Source organism: Micromys minutus, assembly GCF_963924665.1.
Source record: "Micromys minutus genome assembly, chromosome: 1".
Lineage (NCBI taxonomy): Eukaryota > Metazoa > Chordata > Mammalia > Rodentia > Muridae > Micromys > Micromys minutus.
This window is the reverse complement of record NC_137969.1, coordinates 31062562-31081998: the sequence shown is the minus strand read 5'-3', so window position 1 is coordinate 31081998 and position 19437 is coordinate 31062562. Positions and strand designations below refer to the sequence as shown.

General features: G+C 41.4%; 1 protein-coding gene across 2 annotated transcripts; it reads left to right on the top strand.

Moving 5' to 3' along the window:
• The first annotated feature begins 4897 nt into the window (after nucleotides 1-4897).
• Nucleotides 4898-19178, top strand: H2AZ2 (H2A.Z variant histone 2). Of its 2 annotated transcripts, XM_080917666.1 has the most exons (5): nucleotides 4898-4996; nucleotides 9374-9451; nucleotides 12941-13054; nucleotides 17167-17296; nucleotides 17946-19178. In XM_080917666.1, exons 1-5 carry the CDS (start codon nucleotides 4994-4996, stop codon nucleotides 18005-18007), a joined length of 387 nt encoding a protein of 128 aa, XP_080773792.1. In that variant the 5' UTR covers nucleotides 4898-4993; the 3' UTR covers nucleotides 18008-19178. The 2 variants fall into 2 exon arrangements, with proteins under 2 accessions (XP_080773792.1, XP_080773793.1); XM_080917667.1 differs by lacking the exon at nucleotides 12941-13054.
• The last annotated feature ends 259 nt before the right edge of the window (nucleotides 19179-19437 follow it).

The following is a 19437-nucleotide window of genomic DNA, read 5'->3' as shown; positions in this document are numbered from 1 at the left end:
AGAACACATTCTTTATCCTCACCCCCTTACTTCAAAGTAATCAGTCCGAAGCATGATGTGTTCTGTGAGCCTTTCTTTATGTGTCTACCTGGATTCTATGTGTCTAAATATAATTTAAAAAGAGAGGCATGACATCACTCACATTCAATCACAACCCTCTGGAAAGTAAAATAGGATTGTGAGGTCCAGCCTGGGCCAAGGAAGCAAGATGTGATCTCAGTGTAGGCATAATGGTTTTATGTGTAAAGATTATCTTTGTGTTATTCAAATTCTATTTCTTGGCCTTATATCTGGTTGCCAGGCAGACATGGCATTGTAATGCTTATTCTAAGTATCTCCTGTTTCAAGTTTGTATAAGCATTACTTCCCATTTATTTCCTGACTTGCTAATAAAAGATGATCAGCCAATGGCTAGGCAAAGAAAGAATAGAGTTGGGCTTCTGCCAGCAGGGGAAGGAGAGAGAGAGAGAGAGAGAGAGAGAGAGAGAGAGAGACAGAGAGAGAGACAGAGAGAGAGAGAGAGAGAGAGAGAGACAGACAGAGAGAGAGACAGAGAGAGACAGAGACAGAGAGAGACAGAGAGACAGAGAGAGAGAGAGTGGAGAGGGGGGAAGGAGGGAGAGAGAAGGGGAGACGAGAGAGGAGATGGGGATGGGAGAGAGGAAGGATGGAAGAGAGGTAAGAGGTGGGAAGGGAGAGATGGAGGATTCACCACCACAAGGAAGGAGTCTGAAGAGACATCATATAAAACACATGAAGGCCAGAGAGCTAGGCCAATCCTACAATGCAGATAGATATTGTAGGGTTTTGGCTGGAAAGTAGCCAGATTAGGTTAAAGGGTTAGAATGGATTATTAACTGCCCAGTTATTGTGTAGTAAAGCTAATTAAATAAATCTTACAGTCTGTCTCATTTATTTGGGAGCTAGGTGGGGAATGAGAAAAACTGCCACTTTAAAAATTACATCTACATCTCAACACACACACACTTATACTATACATATTATTCTGAAGCCTAGTTTCCTTTCTCATTAAACAATTTATCTTGGAGATCTATGGTATATAAGTAATTTGAGCTTATTTGCTGTGTGTGTGTGTGTGTGTGTGTGTGTGTGTGTGTGTGCATGTGTGTGCACATGAGAGGAAGCCAGAGGTTGACATATGTCTTAACATATTGCTCTCCATTTCTCCCTGTAGAACTTACATTTTATGGGGAGTTCACCAAACAGACAAATAAACAAAAAAAAAAAAACCAGTATATTAGGAAGCAGAGAGAATGACGCCAAGACAACTGGAGTCAGTGAGGTGCATTACAATTTTTTTTTTTTTGAGATTATAGTTAAATCATTGTTCCTCCCTTTCCTTCCTCTAACCCCTCCCAGGTACTGTAGTCCACTTACTCTCTCTCAAATCTATGGCCTTTTTTATTGTTACATTCATACTTGTGTGTGTATATCTCCTTTAGTTTTTAGCCAAGGGTCTGCCACTGAGCCTGAAGCTCACCCACTGGTTAGACTGACTGACACAGATGGCCTGGAATCCTTCTGCCTTTGCTTCCCAGCATTTAGATGACAGATATGTATGTACTTCTATGTCTGACTTTTTATGTGAGTACCCAGGAATTGAAACCCAGGACATCATGCTTGCAAAGCCCTAGCCACTGTGTATTAATTTTTTATAAGTTGTTTAATGGGTCCACAGTGTAGATATGCCAGAATTTATTCCAGTGCCCTTAAGAGTTAACCTGAATAAATTTAAATATATCATGTATATTTCATATAGTCATATACATAGTATATATTTCACATATTCATAATATATATTTAATATGTGTGTATGAATGTTTTGCCTGCATGTATGTATGTGCACTGTGTACATGCAGCATCTGTGGAGGGCAGAAGAGGGTGACGGAGCCCCAGGAACTAGAGTTATAAAAGGCTGTGAGCCCTCACAGGGTGCTGGGAATCTGGGAAGAAAGGACAAAGAAAGCATGTTTTATTTAGAGGTTCGGGTATTGCCTGTTGAAGACCACCTTCTCCCCTGTTGTATTGTCACTCTTGTCATTTCCATGCTCTGAACACCCCCTCTTCATTTCCATATAGCTTTGTGGTCTGTTTTGGAAAAGGGTTTGTCCTCTAACTTGGCCCTTTTTCAAGATAATTTTGGTTATTCTAATTCTCTTGCATTTGTGTATGAATCTTAAGATTTCCTTGCCAGTTGCTTCAATAAGTGGTGGTTTTGATGTTATCTTACTAATCCCTCCCCCCTGTTTTGTATGATTTCTGTAACTTTGTGGTCAAGTAGGGCTATACAGTGAGTTCCTGGCCAGCCTGAGCTATACCCTGAAAGACTTTATCTCAAGGGAAGGGGGGAGGGGAGCAGAGCAGTGCAGCAAGGAGAGGCAGGGACTCTAAACAAGGAACAAGGCTGCCAGCTGCTCCTCAGCTGAAGAGCAAACAGCTTGAGTGGTCTCTGCAGGAAGGACAGAGGAGAGAGGGCAGAGAGCTGAGACTGAAAAGGGTATAAAAGGCTGCCAGGAGCCACAGATCAGAAACTGCAAGCCCTTTGCATCGGGAGAGCTCAGAGAGGCAAGTCTTTAGGGCCAGGATCTCAGTGAGGAAGCCAAGAGCTAGAACAATGTTCACAAATGACTGTAACCCCCAGAAGTGGATACATTTATAGATGAGTCAGTCCTAGGAGCTTGCTGGCTAGTTAGCCTGGGCAAAATCAGAAGCTTCAGGTTTAGTGAGAGACCCTCTCAGGGGGAGTGAAGGGGAGGAAGAGTGAGCAAGACACCTGACACCTTCATCTGACCTCCACACTTGCACGTGTGGGCACACACACACACACATATTTTTAGAATAGGTAGTTCTGTTTTCAGTTTTATTAACAACAAAAATAGGCTTAGTAATATGAAATACTTCATTAAATCACGTAACTAGTGAGTAAAGGAATCTGGATCCAGTCAGGTCTTTCCATGGTGACACTATCTTAAACCGTTATTTTTTTTTCCCTTTGTCAACTGATGTTACTAGAACACTAGGCAAAAAATAACCTAAGAACGAATTCTATATGGGGAGGGGGGCCCTTACAGCATATAATGTGTTCTATAGGCACATAGAAGGGCGTTTATCTCAAACCCGGATGTCAATGGAAAATATTCTGGGAAATGTCTACAGTAAGCTTTCTCCTTTTTCCTGGAGACACAGTCTCTATATGTAGGCTGGCCTTGAACTTGTGAGATTCACCTCACCCTCTGGGTGCTAAGATTACTGGTGAGTCCCACCATAGCTGGCTGTGTTTACTCTTAAAAGTGTTTAAGGAAAGCAAGGCAGAGGACTGTGTTAAGAAAGGCAAAAAGGTGCGTAAAGAAGGGTGGAGTTTAGGATGTTAGAGGGAGCTGATCAAAGACAAGGTAAGCAAGGGTCAGAAAATGTAGGGCCTTAGACACTGAGCTAATGATTAGGATTCTGTCTTAGTAGAACTACAATTAAGGTTGGTACACTGGTAGGACCAGACCCTGGTAGACCAGTATTATCAATCGATTACGGTTTGGAATCCAAAGGAGTAGAAATCAGAGTATTACCTACTGAACTAATTCCAAACTTGAACACAGGGTTCTATTATCTGAGAACATTGTTCCATTCATTCGTATTTCCTTGGTACCTCCCACTTCACACTTGTCTATATCTTTTTTGTTGTTGTTGTTTATTTTGTTTTCGAGAAAGGTTTCTCTGTGTAATCCTGGCTGCCTTGGAATTTTCTTTGAGACGAGGCCTGGAACACAGATTCATCTGCTTCTGCTTCCGAAGTGCTGAGGCCAAAGGCGTGAGCACCCCCCCCGCCCCGCCCCGCAAACTACTTGTCTATATCTTCACTCAGGCTTTCTCAAATTCATTTAGAAGCTCATCCCTTCCTCGTCTAGAATTCAAATTATTTTTCGTAAAGACTCATTTCCTCCAGGTTGTTTCTTCTGGTGGCGGTTGATTTCAGAGCAATAGTTCCTTCCTATCAAAAGAAACACAATTCAAATTTTGAGACAGATATTGTCTATCTGGAGGCAAATTTCTAAAACATTGGCTTGGGAAAATCCTTACCACAAGAACGAAGTCTCAAAACAGAAAAAAAAAAGCAGAAAATTATTTTGCTCATAATTAAGTCCTAGAACTAGTTTGAAGAATATAACGCTAGACGCTAGAAGCAGAACAAAGTCTAAGACTTCTTATGAAGGCCGTATGCAAACGACTACGTTCGCCTAAATTCGTTTCTCCAGCTGAGAAATAGACGTGGGTCTCCCAAATCTCCCCAGTTCAATGATGATCACAAAAATAATAACGCTTTTAAAGTTGGGTGAGTGGGTCAGCGATAGCTAAAGGATTTTACTTGGTGCCGACTACGCTATTCACATATTCCTAAATTTTCACAATAGTTTCTGCAGGAAGGTAATTCCACTTTAGACCTTTGACTCTGCTAGCTGCATGTTCCTCTTAAACTTGTAGCAATTGAAAGGAAAAACAAAGCAAATAGGGTCTGGCGGGCTCTTAAACGGGCGGGAAAGGTACAGCTGTGCCGAACTGCTTCTGTCCATTGGTTCGCCGAACTGTTGTTCCCAGCCTCCCGCCTCCGGTGCCGCCGGCAATGTTTTCATTGGTTTTTCTCTTCTCTCATTGGTTCGTTCTTCTGTTTATCAGAACTCCGCGCAAGGAGAGAGGCGGAGAGCGTGTCAATGTTAGGGTCGGAGGCCCCGCCTCCGGGTGCCGTGTGCAAAAAACAAACAACTGTTAAGGAGGCGGCACCGGGAGGGCGGGGTTATGGCTAGAAGGAGGCGTACAATTGGCCCGCCGCCGAGGTTCAAACGAACAACGTGAGCAGCTATTGGTGGCAGCGGCGCGAGGCGGGCCCCGGGCATTGTCCGGCTCTGGCTGCGGCGGTCCGACTGCGAGAGCTGCGGCGGCGGCGGCGCGGGGCTGCAGTGGGCGTCGCGCGGCCGAGACCATGGTGAGTGCGGAGTCGAGCGGGGAGTGGATGCGAGGAAGCCCGGGACGGCGCCTCCACCTGAGGAGCCGGGAGTGGGCGGTGTCACGCGGCCGAGCGGGAGTGCCCGCTGTTCCGGACTCCGCCTGGGGGGGCCGCGCCCGACGCGGGAGGGAGAAGCAGGGGGGCGGGTTCTGCGTTGTAGGAGGAGGTCCGGCAGCTGCAGTGCGAGTTCTGAGTCTGTGGCTCTGAGGTTACGTAATGCCCCTACTGAGGATCAGAGGAGTTCTGATCCTGCCCAATCAGTCCGGTTGAAATAGAAGTTTATTTACCTGGCTTCTTCTTAAAGTATCTTTGCGTTCTGTAGTTTAGATCTAGTTGAAAGCGGCTTCTAAAGAAAGAAAGTGAACAAAACTTTAGCCACATTCTGAAATTCCGGGGAAGAAGGTGCTAAAAGCAACCGAGACCTAAGCGTTTCATCAAGACTGTGAAGGAGAGTGACGCTCTCATTTTGGGATTATGTTTGTGTCGGTATTCCTGTTTGAAATATGCTTTCACTTTTAAAAATAATATACCTGCCCAATAAGGACCCTCTCCACGAACTTAGAGATTAGTTAAGGAAGAGCTCTTTAATGACGTTTGTCTGGCTGGGCTAAGACTCAAGCAAGAGCCTGCCTGCAACAGAAGATCTTATTAATTTATGTACATTTAAGACAGACACTCTTATCCTGACTTGTCTTTTCGGGTTCCAAGTTAACACTTCGAGCAATTTAAACAGAGACAGGAGATCGCATGTCTGGCCACTTAGGTGGATAGATTTACACAATTGCTACATATGGCCAGGAGTATTTTTAAGTATGCCACTGTCGTTCTTTTTCAAAGTTAGTACGGAGGGTCATCTTTCCCACCTTGCAGAATTACAAGCTGCCAACTTGGGTTTGTCTTTGGGTATGGCAATATGGGCCTAACTACTGGTCAGAGTGATCAGTTCTGTCTCCTTTGTCATGGGAATGGAGTCTTAACTGGGTGGTCCATCCTGGTGATCCGGTACCTTCTAGCATCCTAAATTTCACTTATTTAATTTAATAGGCCTGATTAGTATATTACTTATCTTTAGGAGAATTGGGAGGCAGTCCTCTTTAGCTAAATTTCCCTTGTGTCATTGTCTCTTGAGCAAATCTATTAGTAAATCTTTGTGACATCAGTTTTATTACTTTGAGTTTCATCTACATTTTCACAAGGCAGGTGATTTCAACAGGTGCTTCTTGCTTAAAAGTTAAAAATCGGGATGGAGAGATAGCTCAGTGGTTAAGAGCACCGACTGCCCTTTCTGGGGTCCTTAGTTCAAATCCCAGCAACCACATGGTGGATCACAATCATCTGTAATGAGATCTGATGCCCTCTTCTGGTGTCTCTCTATACAGCTACAGTGTACTTATATATAATAAATAAATCTTTTAAGGAAAAGTTAAAAATCAACCCCCGGCTATCGTTTCTCATACTGCAGATAACAATAGTTTATCTCATGTTGATAATGATATCTGAGACATTTAATAGATGACCTATAGACAGATTGTAAAATTCTCAAACTGTGAGCTAGAAAAGCTGTGTCATCTGTAGTTGTTCTCCGGTGGTTATGGGCAGGTATTCTGACAGGCAGCACAGGTTATTTGTAAGTTCACTTGCTCAAGCAGTTGATTTTCATGATCCTTGTTTTTTCATTCTTAAAAATTCTAGTGGTAGGTTTTCAATATCCATTTTAAAGTACATGAACATTAATGTAAAATAAAAAATCCTGCATGCATTGGTTGTCCTTGGTAAAGATGTTTAAAATTGATAAGTAAAAGTGTGTCAGTTAGAGTAATAAAAAGAGATCCAGTTTTCCAGGTTTTTTAGGAGTGAAAGTATAGTTCAGTGTTCTTTTCCCGTGTATAAATTTTTTTAACCAAGAAGCTGAGCGCAGTGTAACACATTTTTTAAAAAGATTTGTTTATTTATTTTATGTGAGTACTCTGTAGCTGTTTTCAAACATACCAGAAGTCATCTGATCCCATTACAGATGGTTGTGAGCCACCATGTGGTTGCTGGGATTTGAACTCAGGTCCTCTGGAAGAACAGTCAGTGCTCTTAACCGCTGAGCCATCTCTCTAGCCCCACAATTCTTAGGATAAGACATTTTGTATTGTTTCACTATTTTAAGTATGTATTTATTGTGTATGTGTATGGATGGGCTTATGGAGGTTGGAGGAAAACTTGTCAAAAATCTGTTCTCTCTTTCCACACGTGAGTCTCAGGGAAGGAGCTGAGATAGTCAGGTTAGTGCCAGTCACTTCTACGGCTGAGTAGTCTTCATTTTCTGTTTCTATTTCTCAGTCATCACCTATTGTAAATGTAAAGTTAAAAGGATTATGTGGTTTGGAATGTTAGGTTAAGTAGCAGTTTGTTTTCGTAAGGTTTGCTTTTGTTGGTGTATTTTTAAAAGGTATCCAGAATCTATATATTGGAAATAGTTGTTTAATAGATTGTAGTCTCCCAGACAGTCCCCCACCCCCAATTACCACAGGGGCCTAATTTAACTGTGTAACCCAGGCTGGCCTGTGTAACTCAGGCTAGACTCACAAAAGTCCTGTCTTACACTCTGGAATGGTAGGAACACAGGCTGTGCCACCCGCTTGGACTTTGGCATATCTTTAATGTCTCCTAAACAAACACATTCTCTTTGCCAACAGCTTAACTCATTTTTTTTTTTTTTTTTGTAGCCAACAGTGGTTTTTATGATCCTGCTTAACTGGACAGATAGCTCAGTGGTTAAGAGTACTGCTATTCATTCACAGGATCCAGGTTCAATTACCAGCACTAATGTGGCAATTCACAACCAGTCCTGAAGAATCCACTGCCCTCTTCTGATGTTCATAGATGCTAGGCATACACATGGTGCACAGACATACATGCAAGCACAACACACACATAAAAGGATAAAAATAATATTTTTTACATTTTTATTTAAAAAAATATTGAGCTTTTTGCTCCTGATCTTTGTTCACAGCAGCAAAAAAAAACAGCAATACCAAAGACTGGGTCTTGTGCAATTCTGAAATTTTCTCCCTAAATTCACAAATGTGACACCTGTAAATTCAGCTTGCCACAAAGTTTCAGAACATATACAAAATATAAACAATTATAATGACACATTGAATATGTTTATAGTATGTAATGCCTTATTATGTTTTCCAGTAGAATCTTTATTCTCATCTGAATCCCTGTATCAACTTTGTTGTGTATTTTTAAATGTGCTCTATTCTTCTGAACCTACCAGAATTGTTGGTTGAGTTCTGTGTATATCATCCCAGGGCTTTTACAGCCCATATCTCCAAACTCTTCCACGTTCCTCTTGTTAATCAGTTCTCCAGTCCAAAGAGCCACAGATCAAGTTTGGTCATGGCAGCAACCCCACTCCTGGTACCAAATTTCTCTATTACTTACTTTTCTCATCACTATGACCAGGTATTTGACAGAAAGGTTAAGAAAAAGGAATGGCTTGGGCTCACAGTTTCAGATGATTGGACCCATGCTCACTTGGCCCCATATTCTTGGGCAAAGCATATGGTAGCAAGAGTGTGTTTACTTCCTGGCTGGCCAGGAAGCCACCAAGGATATACTCTATAAGGACATACTCCAGTAACCATCAGTAACATTTTTCATTGATTTCTGTCTCACCACCTAAAGAGTCCTACCATGTAGGAAGCAAGGCTTCAGTTCGGTCCATTACACTTACTGACTCTGTTTCTTTACTGTTGTAATAACGCACTTGTACCCATCAGAGTCTTGGCTTGTTTGGGTATAATAACTAGAAATGGAATCCTGAGTTACATCATGCACTTTTTCTTTTCAGTATTGGCTTTGGTTGACCTAATTTTTTGATAATATACTTGTTTTTCCTCTCAGGAGAGCCAAATTCTCAAATTTCTGTGGAAATGTTATGCTGACTTTATAAAAAGTTAAATGGTAGGCAGGTCATGATGACACTCACATTTAATCCCAGCACTTAGGAGGCAGAGGTGGGCAAATCTCTGAGTTCAAGGCCAGCCTGGTCTGTAGAATGAGTTCCAGGATAGCCAGTGCTACACAGAGAAACGATGTCTAAAAAAAACAGCTTACATGACCAGTCAGAAATTTGCAAGATATATCTAAATTTATAGATATCATAAAATTTGAGGAAGTGTTTAATGTTTGACTTTTATGTTAATAAAAGGAGATATGCGTACTGACTGTGAGGCAGGAGATGACCTAGATATCTTAGGTTTTAGTCTTTTACTAGATACTTTACCCAAAGTAAAGCTAGAATTTGTTTCATAACCATTTCTGAGGTAACATTTTCAACTCCAAACTATTTCCTTCCAGGCTGGAGGCAAAGCTGGAAAAGACAGCGGGAAGGCTAAGGCTAAGGCAGTATCTCGCTCCCAGAGAGCTGGGCTCCAGGTAATGAATGGTCCCACCCTGTCACAGTTTGTCATTTCCTTTACCTTTGTAATGTATGACACAGAGATGGTTCATTAATTACAGAAATACCCTTTTTTATGACAGACCTTGAGTTTGAGATTAACTGGTTAATACTTTAATTATAAAGTAAGCCATTATTTTGTATTTTTGTATTTTATAAGGGAACAGGATGTCTTAATGAAATTGGTGATATTTCCCTCCTATTGGTATCTGTTTTTGGGCCTGGAATGCTGAATTAGCACTTAAGAATATACTGCTCTTGTAGCCTGTGGTGTGGTGGTGCACTTGGGAAGCAGAGGCAGGTAGATCCTCTGTGAATTCAAGGCCAGCCTGGTTCCACAGAACAAGTTCCAGGACAGCTGGGATACACAGAGAAACCCTGTCTCAATGCCCCCCGACCACCCCCAAAAAAGCTTTTAAAAAAATGTGTACTGCTCTTGTAGAACACCTGAGTTGGGTTCCCACCACCCATACCAGAAGGGTCCCAGCCCCTTGTAATACTTGCTCCAGATGAGTTTGATAGACCAACACACACACACACACACACACTCTCTCTCTCTCTCTCTCTCTCTCTCTCTCTCTCTCTCTCTCTCTCTCTCTCTCTTTAAATCTTTAAAACTATCCTATCTTTCAAGATTGTAACTATTCATTCTTATAAACTTAAAGCTCTGGTTTTCCTTTGAGACTGTTTATAGCAGTGTGTGTGTGTGTGTGTGTGTGTGTGTGTGTGTGTGTGTGTGTGTATTCAGCAAGTGGATGACATTGTCTATGTAACATGGAAGGAAAAGAGATAGGAACTTAAGTTATTTTTTATTATTTTATGTGCATGAGTGTTTGCCTACATGTATTTATCACACTATGTGCAGAGACCCAAAGAAGGCTTCGGGACCCCTTGAAGTGACTGAGCTGCGTGTATGAGTTGGAAACCAAGCCCTGTCCTCTGTGAGGGCAGTATGTGCTCTTAACACTGAGTCATTTCCCATAGTCTGGGAACTTAGTCTAAAGGAATATATTGTATATTCTGGGCACTATTGAAGTTCTCAGAATTTACTTCAAGTGCATTTAAACTGTGTCAAGTGAAGATTGTTGCCTGGGTTTAAGAAGTAACCAAGAAGGAAAAGGAGGGTGAGAGGGACTACAGGGTAAAGCCTTTCCCTCCAAGTGCCTGTGTACCCAGGGCCAGGTGGGGGAAGGAGGTCCAACGTCTATAGATTATTCTGACACATAAGTAGGGCATAGAGAGATGGCTCAGCAACTAAGAGCACTCACGGCTCGATCTCCTAGATAACTGGAGGGATTCCTCTTTCTCCTTTTTTGTGGGGAAGCAGTTTTTAGAACAGTTTCTCTGTGTAGCCTTGGCTGTCCTAGAACTTGACTTATAAACCAGGCTACCCTCAAACTCAGAGATCCCTCTGCTTCTGCCTCCTGAGTATTAGGATTAAGAGTACATGCTCACAACACCACCTCCTACAATATGGCCATCTCTTAAGAGACTGTAGTTCCAGCTCCTGAGGATTCAGTGCCCTCTTCTGGCCTCCCTGAATACACACACACACACACACACACACACACACACACACGGATGGATCCACCATGTAGGTGGCACGTGCCTTTAATCCTAGCACTTGGGAGGTAGGAAGCAGAAGCAGGCAGATCTCTGAGCTCAAAGCCAGCCTGGTCTGTAGAACAAATTGAGGACAGCAAGGGCTAAACAAATAAAACTTGTCTCAAGAAACAAAAAACAAAATAAAATATAAACCATATAGAAGCTGGAGAGATAACTCAGCTGTTAAGAGCATTGATATTTCTTCCAGAGGGCATAGGTTCAAGCCTCAGCACCCAGATGGCAGCTACAACTCCTTCTGTGGTGTTTCTGAAGATAGCTACAGTGTACTCATACATAAATAAATAAATAATCCTTTTTTTTTTTTAAAGATTTTTAAAATTATGTACATAGCATTCTTCCTGCATGTACGCCTGCAGGCTAGAAGAGGGCACCAGATCTCATTACAGATGGCTGTGAGCCACCATGTGGTTGCTGGGAATTGAACAGGACCTCTGGAAGAGCAGTCAGTGCATTTAACCACTGAGACATCTCTCCAGGCCAAATAATTCTTTAAAAAAATAGTATTTATGAGAAGCCAAGTTGTACTGGGAGACACGGTAACAAAACTGAGTTGCAGGTATCTGGACATTATAACACATAGCTAGAAAACCAGTGCTACATACAGATAATGTGGCGAGAAGATTGAGAATTTGAAGCCAGCCTTGAGATGCAACCCTATTTTAAAGATTATTTATTTTACATAAGTGAGTACACTGTAGCTGTATTCAGACACACCAGAAGAGGACATCAGATTCTACTAAAGATGGTTTTGAGCCACCATGTGGTTGCTGGGAATGAACTCAGGACCTCAGAAAGCACAGTGTTCTTAACCACTGAGCCATCTCTCCAGCCTGCAACCCTATTTTAAACAAGTAAATAAATACACATAAGCCAGACAGTTGTGGTGTCTGTCTTTAATTTCAGCAGAGGCAGAGATAAGCAGATCTCTAGTTAGAAGCCAGCCTGCTCTATAGATTGAAGTCCAGGACAACCAGTGAGATACAAAAAACAAACAAAAAGTAGAAAACCAAGATTTGTTAGTGAATTTTGCCTTTAAAAGAAGGCACCTGGGCTGGAGAGATGCTTAGTGGTTAAGAGCACTGACTGCTCTTCCAGAGGTCCTGAGTTCAATTCCCAGCAACCACATGGTGGCTCACAACCATCTGTAATGAGATCCGATGCTGCCTTCTGGCGTGTCTGAAGACGGCTACAGTGTACTCACATACACGAAATAAGTAAATTAAAAAAACAAAAAAAATAAAAAAACAGGTAGCTATATAGCTTCTGTAAAGTGGCAGGTGAAGTGATGGCTTAGGATGTAGCTTTGTGTTAGAGCTTCTTAGCATGTGCCAGGCCCTGGGTTGTCTTACCACGATCCACTCCAGAGAACTAAAACAGATGCTAAATAAGCAAACTTGGGGTATGAGCACTTCAGTAGGATTAGATCACTTTACAGATGGAAATTACTTTCTCTGAAGGAAAGCTTCACAGTGAAAGCTAGGATTGATTTTCCTTAACAACCAGGTGACCTTTTGAGATTGAGGAAAGAATAGTTAGGGTCAGAGGAAAATAGTGGAGGTTCAAACTCCTGTGACTTTCAGGTGAAAGAATTGATTAGATATGGTTGTGGTTATTGGGCTGTGTTGAACATGTAGTTGATAGCAGCATGGTGTAATTATGATTTTACAGTTTAACTCTGTTGTCCAAAATTTCAAATTTGGGGCTGATTACAGCACATATAAGCCCTAGAATTGATCATTGCCAAGTAAATTTGGCTTGTAATATGGCTAAACATTTAGTTTCACTCAACCATATATTGTCAAAACTCTGCAGTACTTCCCAACAAGACATCTCTCTTTCAGTTTCCTGTGGGCCGCATCCACAGACACTTGAAGACTCGCACCACAAGCCATGGACGGGTGGGCGCCACTGCTGCTGTGTACAGTGCCGCAATTCTGGAGTACCTCACAGCTGAGGTTTGTGGAGAACGTCCTGTCTCAGGGTCCAAAAGGTTGTTCTGAACTCAGTGGCTGAGACTGCTGTGGAGAGAGAGCACTTCTGCAGAGTCTAATGTGCTTTCGTTTTTGTTCTTTTGCATTTTTGCTATAGCCCTGGCTGTCCTGGAACTTACTCTGTAGACCAGGCTGGCCTCAACCTCAGATCCACCTGCCTCTGCCTCCAGAGTGCTGGGATTAAAATTGTGCACCACCACCAGCTGGCCACTTTTATTTATTTTGAGCCTCATATCATCCAGTCCAACCCCAGACTCCATCTTACCAGAGGATGACCTTGAACTTTGGAATTTGTTCCTGTCTCCCCAGTGCTGGGCCTGCAGAAATACACTTCCACACTGGGTGTTCCTCTTTTCTTTCTCTTTGTGTTTTTGCTAACTTGGAACTTGCTCTGTGTTCTGCATAATTTGGAGAAGTTTGTTTGTTGATTTGGTTTGGTAGAGACAAGGTAACTCTGGCTAATTGGAAGTCTGTGTAGACCAGGCCATCTCATCAATTTTAAAAGAGTCTTGGTGTAGTTGTTTTTTGTTTATTTGCAGTTTTTTGTTTGTTTGTTTACATTTAAGTGTGGGCCAGCAAACCATATTTTTAAGTAACATGATAAATAAATATTCCACTAATTAAGTTATTAGGTATATGTTAGTTCATTGATAATGTTCCAGGCTCCTTGCCTAGCATGCATGAAGCCCTGGGGATAGTGTAATCCCAACACTTCAAAGGAGGAGGCAGGAAGATCAAAAACTCAAGTCATTTTGGCTACATAGTGAATTCAACGCCATCCTGGAGTACATGAGACCCTTTCTCAAGAAAACAAAACAAAACAACCCCCCCCCCCCAAAAAAAAAAACCCAAAACATGGATAGAGCATGACTTCTTAGTTTGTAAAGAGTTATAAATAGAATTATATTGCCAGGCATGGTGGCAGGTACTTGTAGTCTTAGCATTCAGGTGCTGAAATTAGAAGATTGTGAGTTTGAGGCCATCCTGGGCTAACTGGAAAGACTATTCGAAAAGCAACAGACAGACTAAAAATCACACACATTCTGATATAACAGGCAGAGGAGTTTGCAGTCCTCTCATGGTTACAGATTGGCCTCACATTTCACTTAGCTGAGTTACTTTTTCTTTTTTTTTCAAGACAAGGTCTCTCTGTGTAGCCCTGACTGTCTTAGAACCTGATCTGTAAACCAGGCTGGCCTCCAACTCAGAGATCCACTTGCCGCTACCTTTGCTTCCTGACTGCTGGGATTAAAGACATGTGCCACCACCGATGACTGGCAAGACTTCTTAATATGCTGGTCATAGACCACCACTTTCTTTCTCCCTCCTGTGGAAATGAATAAGAAGACATGAAGTGCTGATAGCTAGCTACGTTCCAAGCCAGGGTAGTAATTGAGTAGCAAGTCAGGTAGTAGAGACAGCCAGGCAGGCAGGCAGAGAAGATTCTGAGTTGTGGAAGATGTGATAGGAAACAAAGCTGAACAGGGTGGGTGCGATGTCCATCAACTGTCATTACCTTCATTTCATTATGCTGCTCAAGCTTTAACTTGGAATTGTGGGTAGTTTGAGCTTTGCTATGTTAAACCAGAGGTTTCATGGGGGCATTTTGATACTAGTTGAGACGCTTTCTTCTTTAATCCTATCTCAGATTTTCATCACTGCAGTCTCTAGAAAGATAGGTATTCTCGTTCACTAGTGCTGTGGCACATAGAGTCATAGCTCACACTGTTTGAGGCCTTTCCACACTCACATTTTCAGTTATTATTTTTTTGTGGTACTTGGGATCGAACCCAAGACCTTATGATTTAGAGAACCATCCGCACTGCTCTACATCTCAAGTCCTTTGAGGAGTTTTTGTTGTTGTGTTTTACCTTCTTGTATGTCTGAGTACAGTTTGCATTTAGTGTCTACGGAAACCAAAGGAGTGTCAGATACTTTACTCTGGTTCTGGAGTTAAGGATGGTTAATGATCCACTGTGGGTTCTGGAAATTGAACCAGGACCCTCTGGAAGAGCTGCTAGTGCTCTTAACTACTGAGCTACCTTGCCAACGGTGGGACCATCCTTTGTTTCTTTGAGGCAGTCTTGTAGGCTGCCCTGGCCTGTCTTGTAGTCTTGTATCAGTCAGTCACCAGGTGACCGAGATAACATGTTCGCTCATGGTTGGCTAAAGTTTTTAGAGTAGCATTAGACTTCTTACAAATACAGCTCAGTGAGAGGGTCGATACAAGATAGCTGTGTGAGGCCCTGTGTTTTTAGTTTTATGCTTTTAAAGTATCAATCACCCTTTATTCTTAGACCCAGCCTGTTGTCAGTACAGTGTCATTGTCACTGCTAGCCGCCTTAAGTATCATGTCTTACATGTATCAACAGTCAGAATGAACTGTGACTTCTGGATTGCAGAAAGGGGTTTGGTTTTACATTTGTCTTTTTGTCCACTAGTCCAATAAAAATTCAGGTGCTACACAAATAGTGTTTTTTTAAGTCAATGTGTTCTAGGTATCTAAATTTGAAGTTTTGACCTGGTGGTGGTAGCTCACACCTTTAAACCCAGCTCTTGGAGACAGATGGTTCTCTGAGATGGAGACCAACCTAGTCTACAGATTGAGTTCTATACTCAGTCTAGACAGCTAGGGCTACATAAAGAAACCCTGTCAAAAAAACAAAAACATGGAGTTTTGTTATATAGTAGAGGTAAAATTGTAAACCCTAATCCAAGAATTTATGTTAGAGGGATCATTTTTTTAGTTGTGGCTTTTACTAGAACCTGTTGGAGAGCTTTTAAAGCATACTTGTTGCAGGTATGCATCAGGTATGGTCTGCTCACCCTAGACCAGCTAGATGCCCAAGGTAAGGCACTGGGAAGTTTTGAAGCTTGCCCAGTACTTGATTCAGATGTGTGATGTTGTCTTGTGCTCTGCTTAAATGAGTGTTCTCTATGGAGTTATTTTTGTGGTTTCTATCAAAGATGTAACAGTACCAGTAGAGCTGATACATGTGAAGACATACGATAAATGTAGTGTTAGCAGCTAGACTGACTAGGAAACTAATCCCAAAATTACAGAGTCTAAAGCAAAAGAAATGCCAGCCTCAGCTTCAAAAAGTGACCCAGTGTCCAAAAACAAAACAACAGTACATTGTAGTGGCTGACTAGAATTTGAAGTTTCTTAAAATATGAGTAGGGATACAGCTTAGTTGGTACTTATCTAGCATACATGAAGCCCTACCTATGTTTAATCCCAAGTACCACATGAATTTGGAGTGATGGTGTATATCTGTAATTCTTGCTCTTGGAGATGGAGACAGGAATGGTTACAAAGAATTTCCTTGTCATCCTGGGCTACATAGTAAATTCAAGGCCAGCCTGGGAAAACAAAAGAAAAATAAATAAAATTTCTACTATAGAATAAAAGGCTTCTTGCTATTGCTTATAGCTCTATAGAGCTCACATTTGAAAGGATTTCTATGCAGGTAGGCATAATAATAATCTCTGAATTTGGGAGATAGGACCAGTAGGACCAAAGTTCAAGGCCAGCCTGCCATGGACAACCTTTTCCTTCTCCAAAGGAACTTTTGTTTGTTTTGTTTTTCTGAATGTTAAAGAAGTTCCAGCTGTTATGGAAAATAAACTTACTAAATTTGTCTATATAGACAGCAAAAATTGACTATATTAATATATCAGGATATATGACTTCTAAATGTTCACATTTAGACTCTTGGTGAATCCTTTGATTTTTGTGTACCAGGCATAATGGCAGGTACTTGTCTTTAATCCCAGAACCCAGGATTCTGAGACAGAAAGATCACTGAGCCCAAGGCCAGGCTGTGCTGCACAGCATGCCCTGACTTTTAAAAAGCAACAAAAAAAAAAAAAAAAAAAAAAAAACTTTTTAAAAAGAAGCAGATTTTTGCACGTTTCTCTGTTTTTGTCCAGGGAAACCAGTAGGAGGTTTTTAGCATCAAGGACCCATATAGTGGTATAGAAAAACTGGGTTCTGAGGAGATACTAGAGCGGTCGTTCTCCTACCTTTGGAAACTACTATTTTCCTAATTGTGTTATTCTATGACGAATTGTAGGTGTTGGAGTTGGCAGGTAATGCTTCTAAAGATCTCAAAGTAAAGCGCATCACTCCACGTCACTTACAGCTTGCGATCCGAGGTGATGAAGAGTTGGACTCCCTCATCAAGGCGACCATAGCCGGGGGCGGTACGTATTATCGTGCCTAGATTATTTCTAATATTCAGCTCAGTTGTCTTTTGTATTTGAATGGTTAACTAGAAACCATATGGATTTTAACTCCACAAGTGTTAAATGTACTACAGTTCTGTTGGTAGTGATGGGGTGAACCTAGGCCCTCATAAATGCTACAGGTAACACTAATTGAGTTATAGCTCTGGGCCCTCTGTGCTTCTTGACATAGTGATCTGAGTAAATACTTGTTCTCCTGTAACATGTAGTGCTATTTTTATTTTAGCTTGTTTTTAAAGGATGCAATACTTCAAACCTAAGTTTAAAATACTTCCCCATATGTTTTTGAAATATGCTAGAGAAATAACATGACTCTGAGCAATTGCTTAGTGTGATAGACGTGGCAGGACGGACTGGGAATCTTAAGTGTGTGAGGTGAGTTGTAGTTGTCACTGTTTTGAGCATACCTTACAGATAGGATAGCTGTGTTAGCCTCCTTTACTGTTCCTGTAGAAGGGCTCACAGGTTCCTATGGGGTCAGTAGGATCCAAGTTGGAAGGGTCTTACACAAGTTCCATCCTTGGTATAATTGTTTTTTTACTTTAGCATTAAAGCATTAAGATTTAACTAACGTTATTAACAATAACTCATGCACGTTGTGTTGTAGGTGTGATCCCGCACATCCACAAGTCTCTGATCGGAAAGAAGGGACAGCAGAAAACTGCTTAGGCTGTGAGTCACTGACCTGCTCTCCTCACTGTGTGTAACTGGGGCAGACGGTACCAGTGCGGTGTGTGGGAAAGCATAGACAATTGCTGTAGACAAAAGACACATTTGTATGTTTTTAGACTCTCGAAGTTTGATAAGTCCCTTTCCCTGTGGTCACAGCCATGTGTTGATTGGCCAGCTTTCTCCCTTGTGTTTTATACAAAAATAGAATTGATAAACATTTTTTACAAAAGTAATTTGTCTCAGTATTTCTTCATGATGTGTTAGAAGTACCTGGTTTTACCTGGCCATAGCCATGTTGCCAGCAACCCCAGCACTTGGGAGGTGTGGGCAGGACCTTCAGAATTTATGCTGACCTTTTCCTACATTCCAAGTTTACGATAACCTAGACTACAAGAGACTCTGACTTAAAAGAAAAAAATATATTTTTTCAGACATTGACATTTTAAGTTGCAATAATCTTAAAGAATAATCTTAAAGCAAAAAATTGGGATGTAATGTACCTTGATTGGTACAGTGTTAGTTTGAATCTCAGATACAATCAATTTTTAGAAATATATATATGTTAATATATACAGTGTTCTGCCTGCATGTATGCCTGCAGGCCATAAGAAAGCACCAGATCCCATTACAGATGGCTGTGAGCCACCATGTGGTTGCTGGGATTTGAACTTAGGACCTCTGGAAGAGCACTCAGTGCTCTTAACCACTGAGTCATCTCGCCAGCCCTTATCAAGGAATCTTATTATCCCACTTTATGGCCTGTTTCCCATTGTCCACAGGAATTGATCTGCTGAGAAGACAGTTGAGCTAGTAGATACAACAGTACAGTTAGGACACAAACCTAGGTTTTTCTGGCTTCAGAATGCACTCCCTGACTTAGAAGTGATACTACTAAATCAGACTTTTCTGATTTGGTTCTGGAATTCTAACATTTTGTGGTCACTCATTGATCTTACTAACCTGCAGTACCTTAGAGTCTTTAAAAATGATGTCTAAGTAACTACAAAATATAAGTTAATTCACTAGTAAATGCTACAGCCAAAATTTTATTTTTCTTCAATATGTCTTTGTGAGTAATTGATGTTTTATAATATAACAATATCAAAACAATTCATTTTGAAGAAATGTTTTATTATGGAAATTCTGACAAATGCACAGAAATAAAGAAAATAGCACTAGTGTGACAAAGCCATGTGTCCTGGTCCTCCAAATTTAGTTTTTGTGGTCAATTTTAATCTTGTACCCACTATCACCAGCAGTGGATTGCTGAGTCCCGTGACAGTCTTCACATCTGTGTCTTACGTAGACTTACTCAACATCTGCTAAACAAGGGGTGCGGCAAAGACAGCTGACAGTTTTATACCAAATACCAGTCAAGTTTTTTACAGCTTGTTGGAATTACCATCTAGACAAGTTTGGGCTGGAGA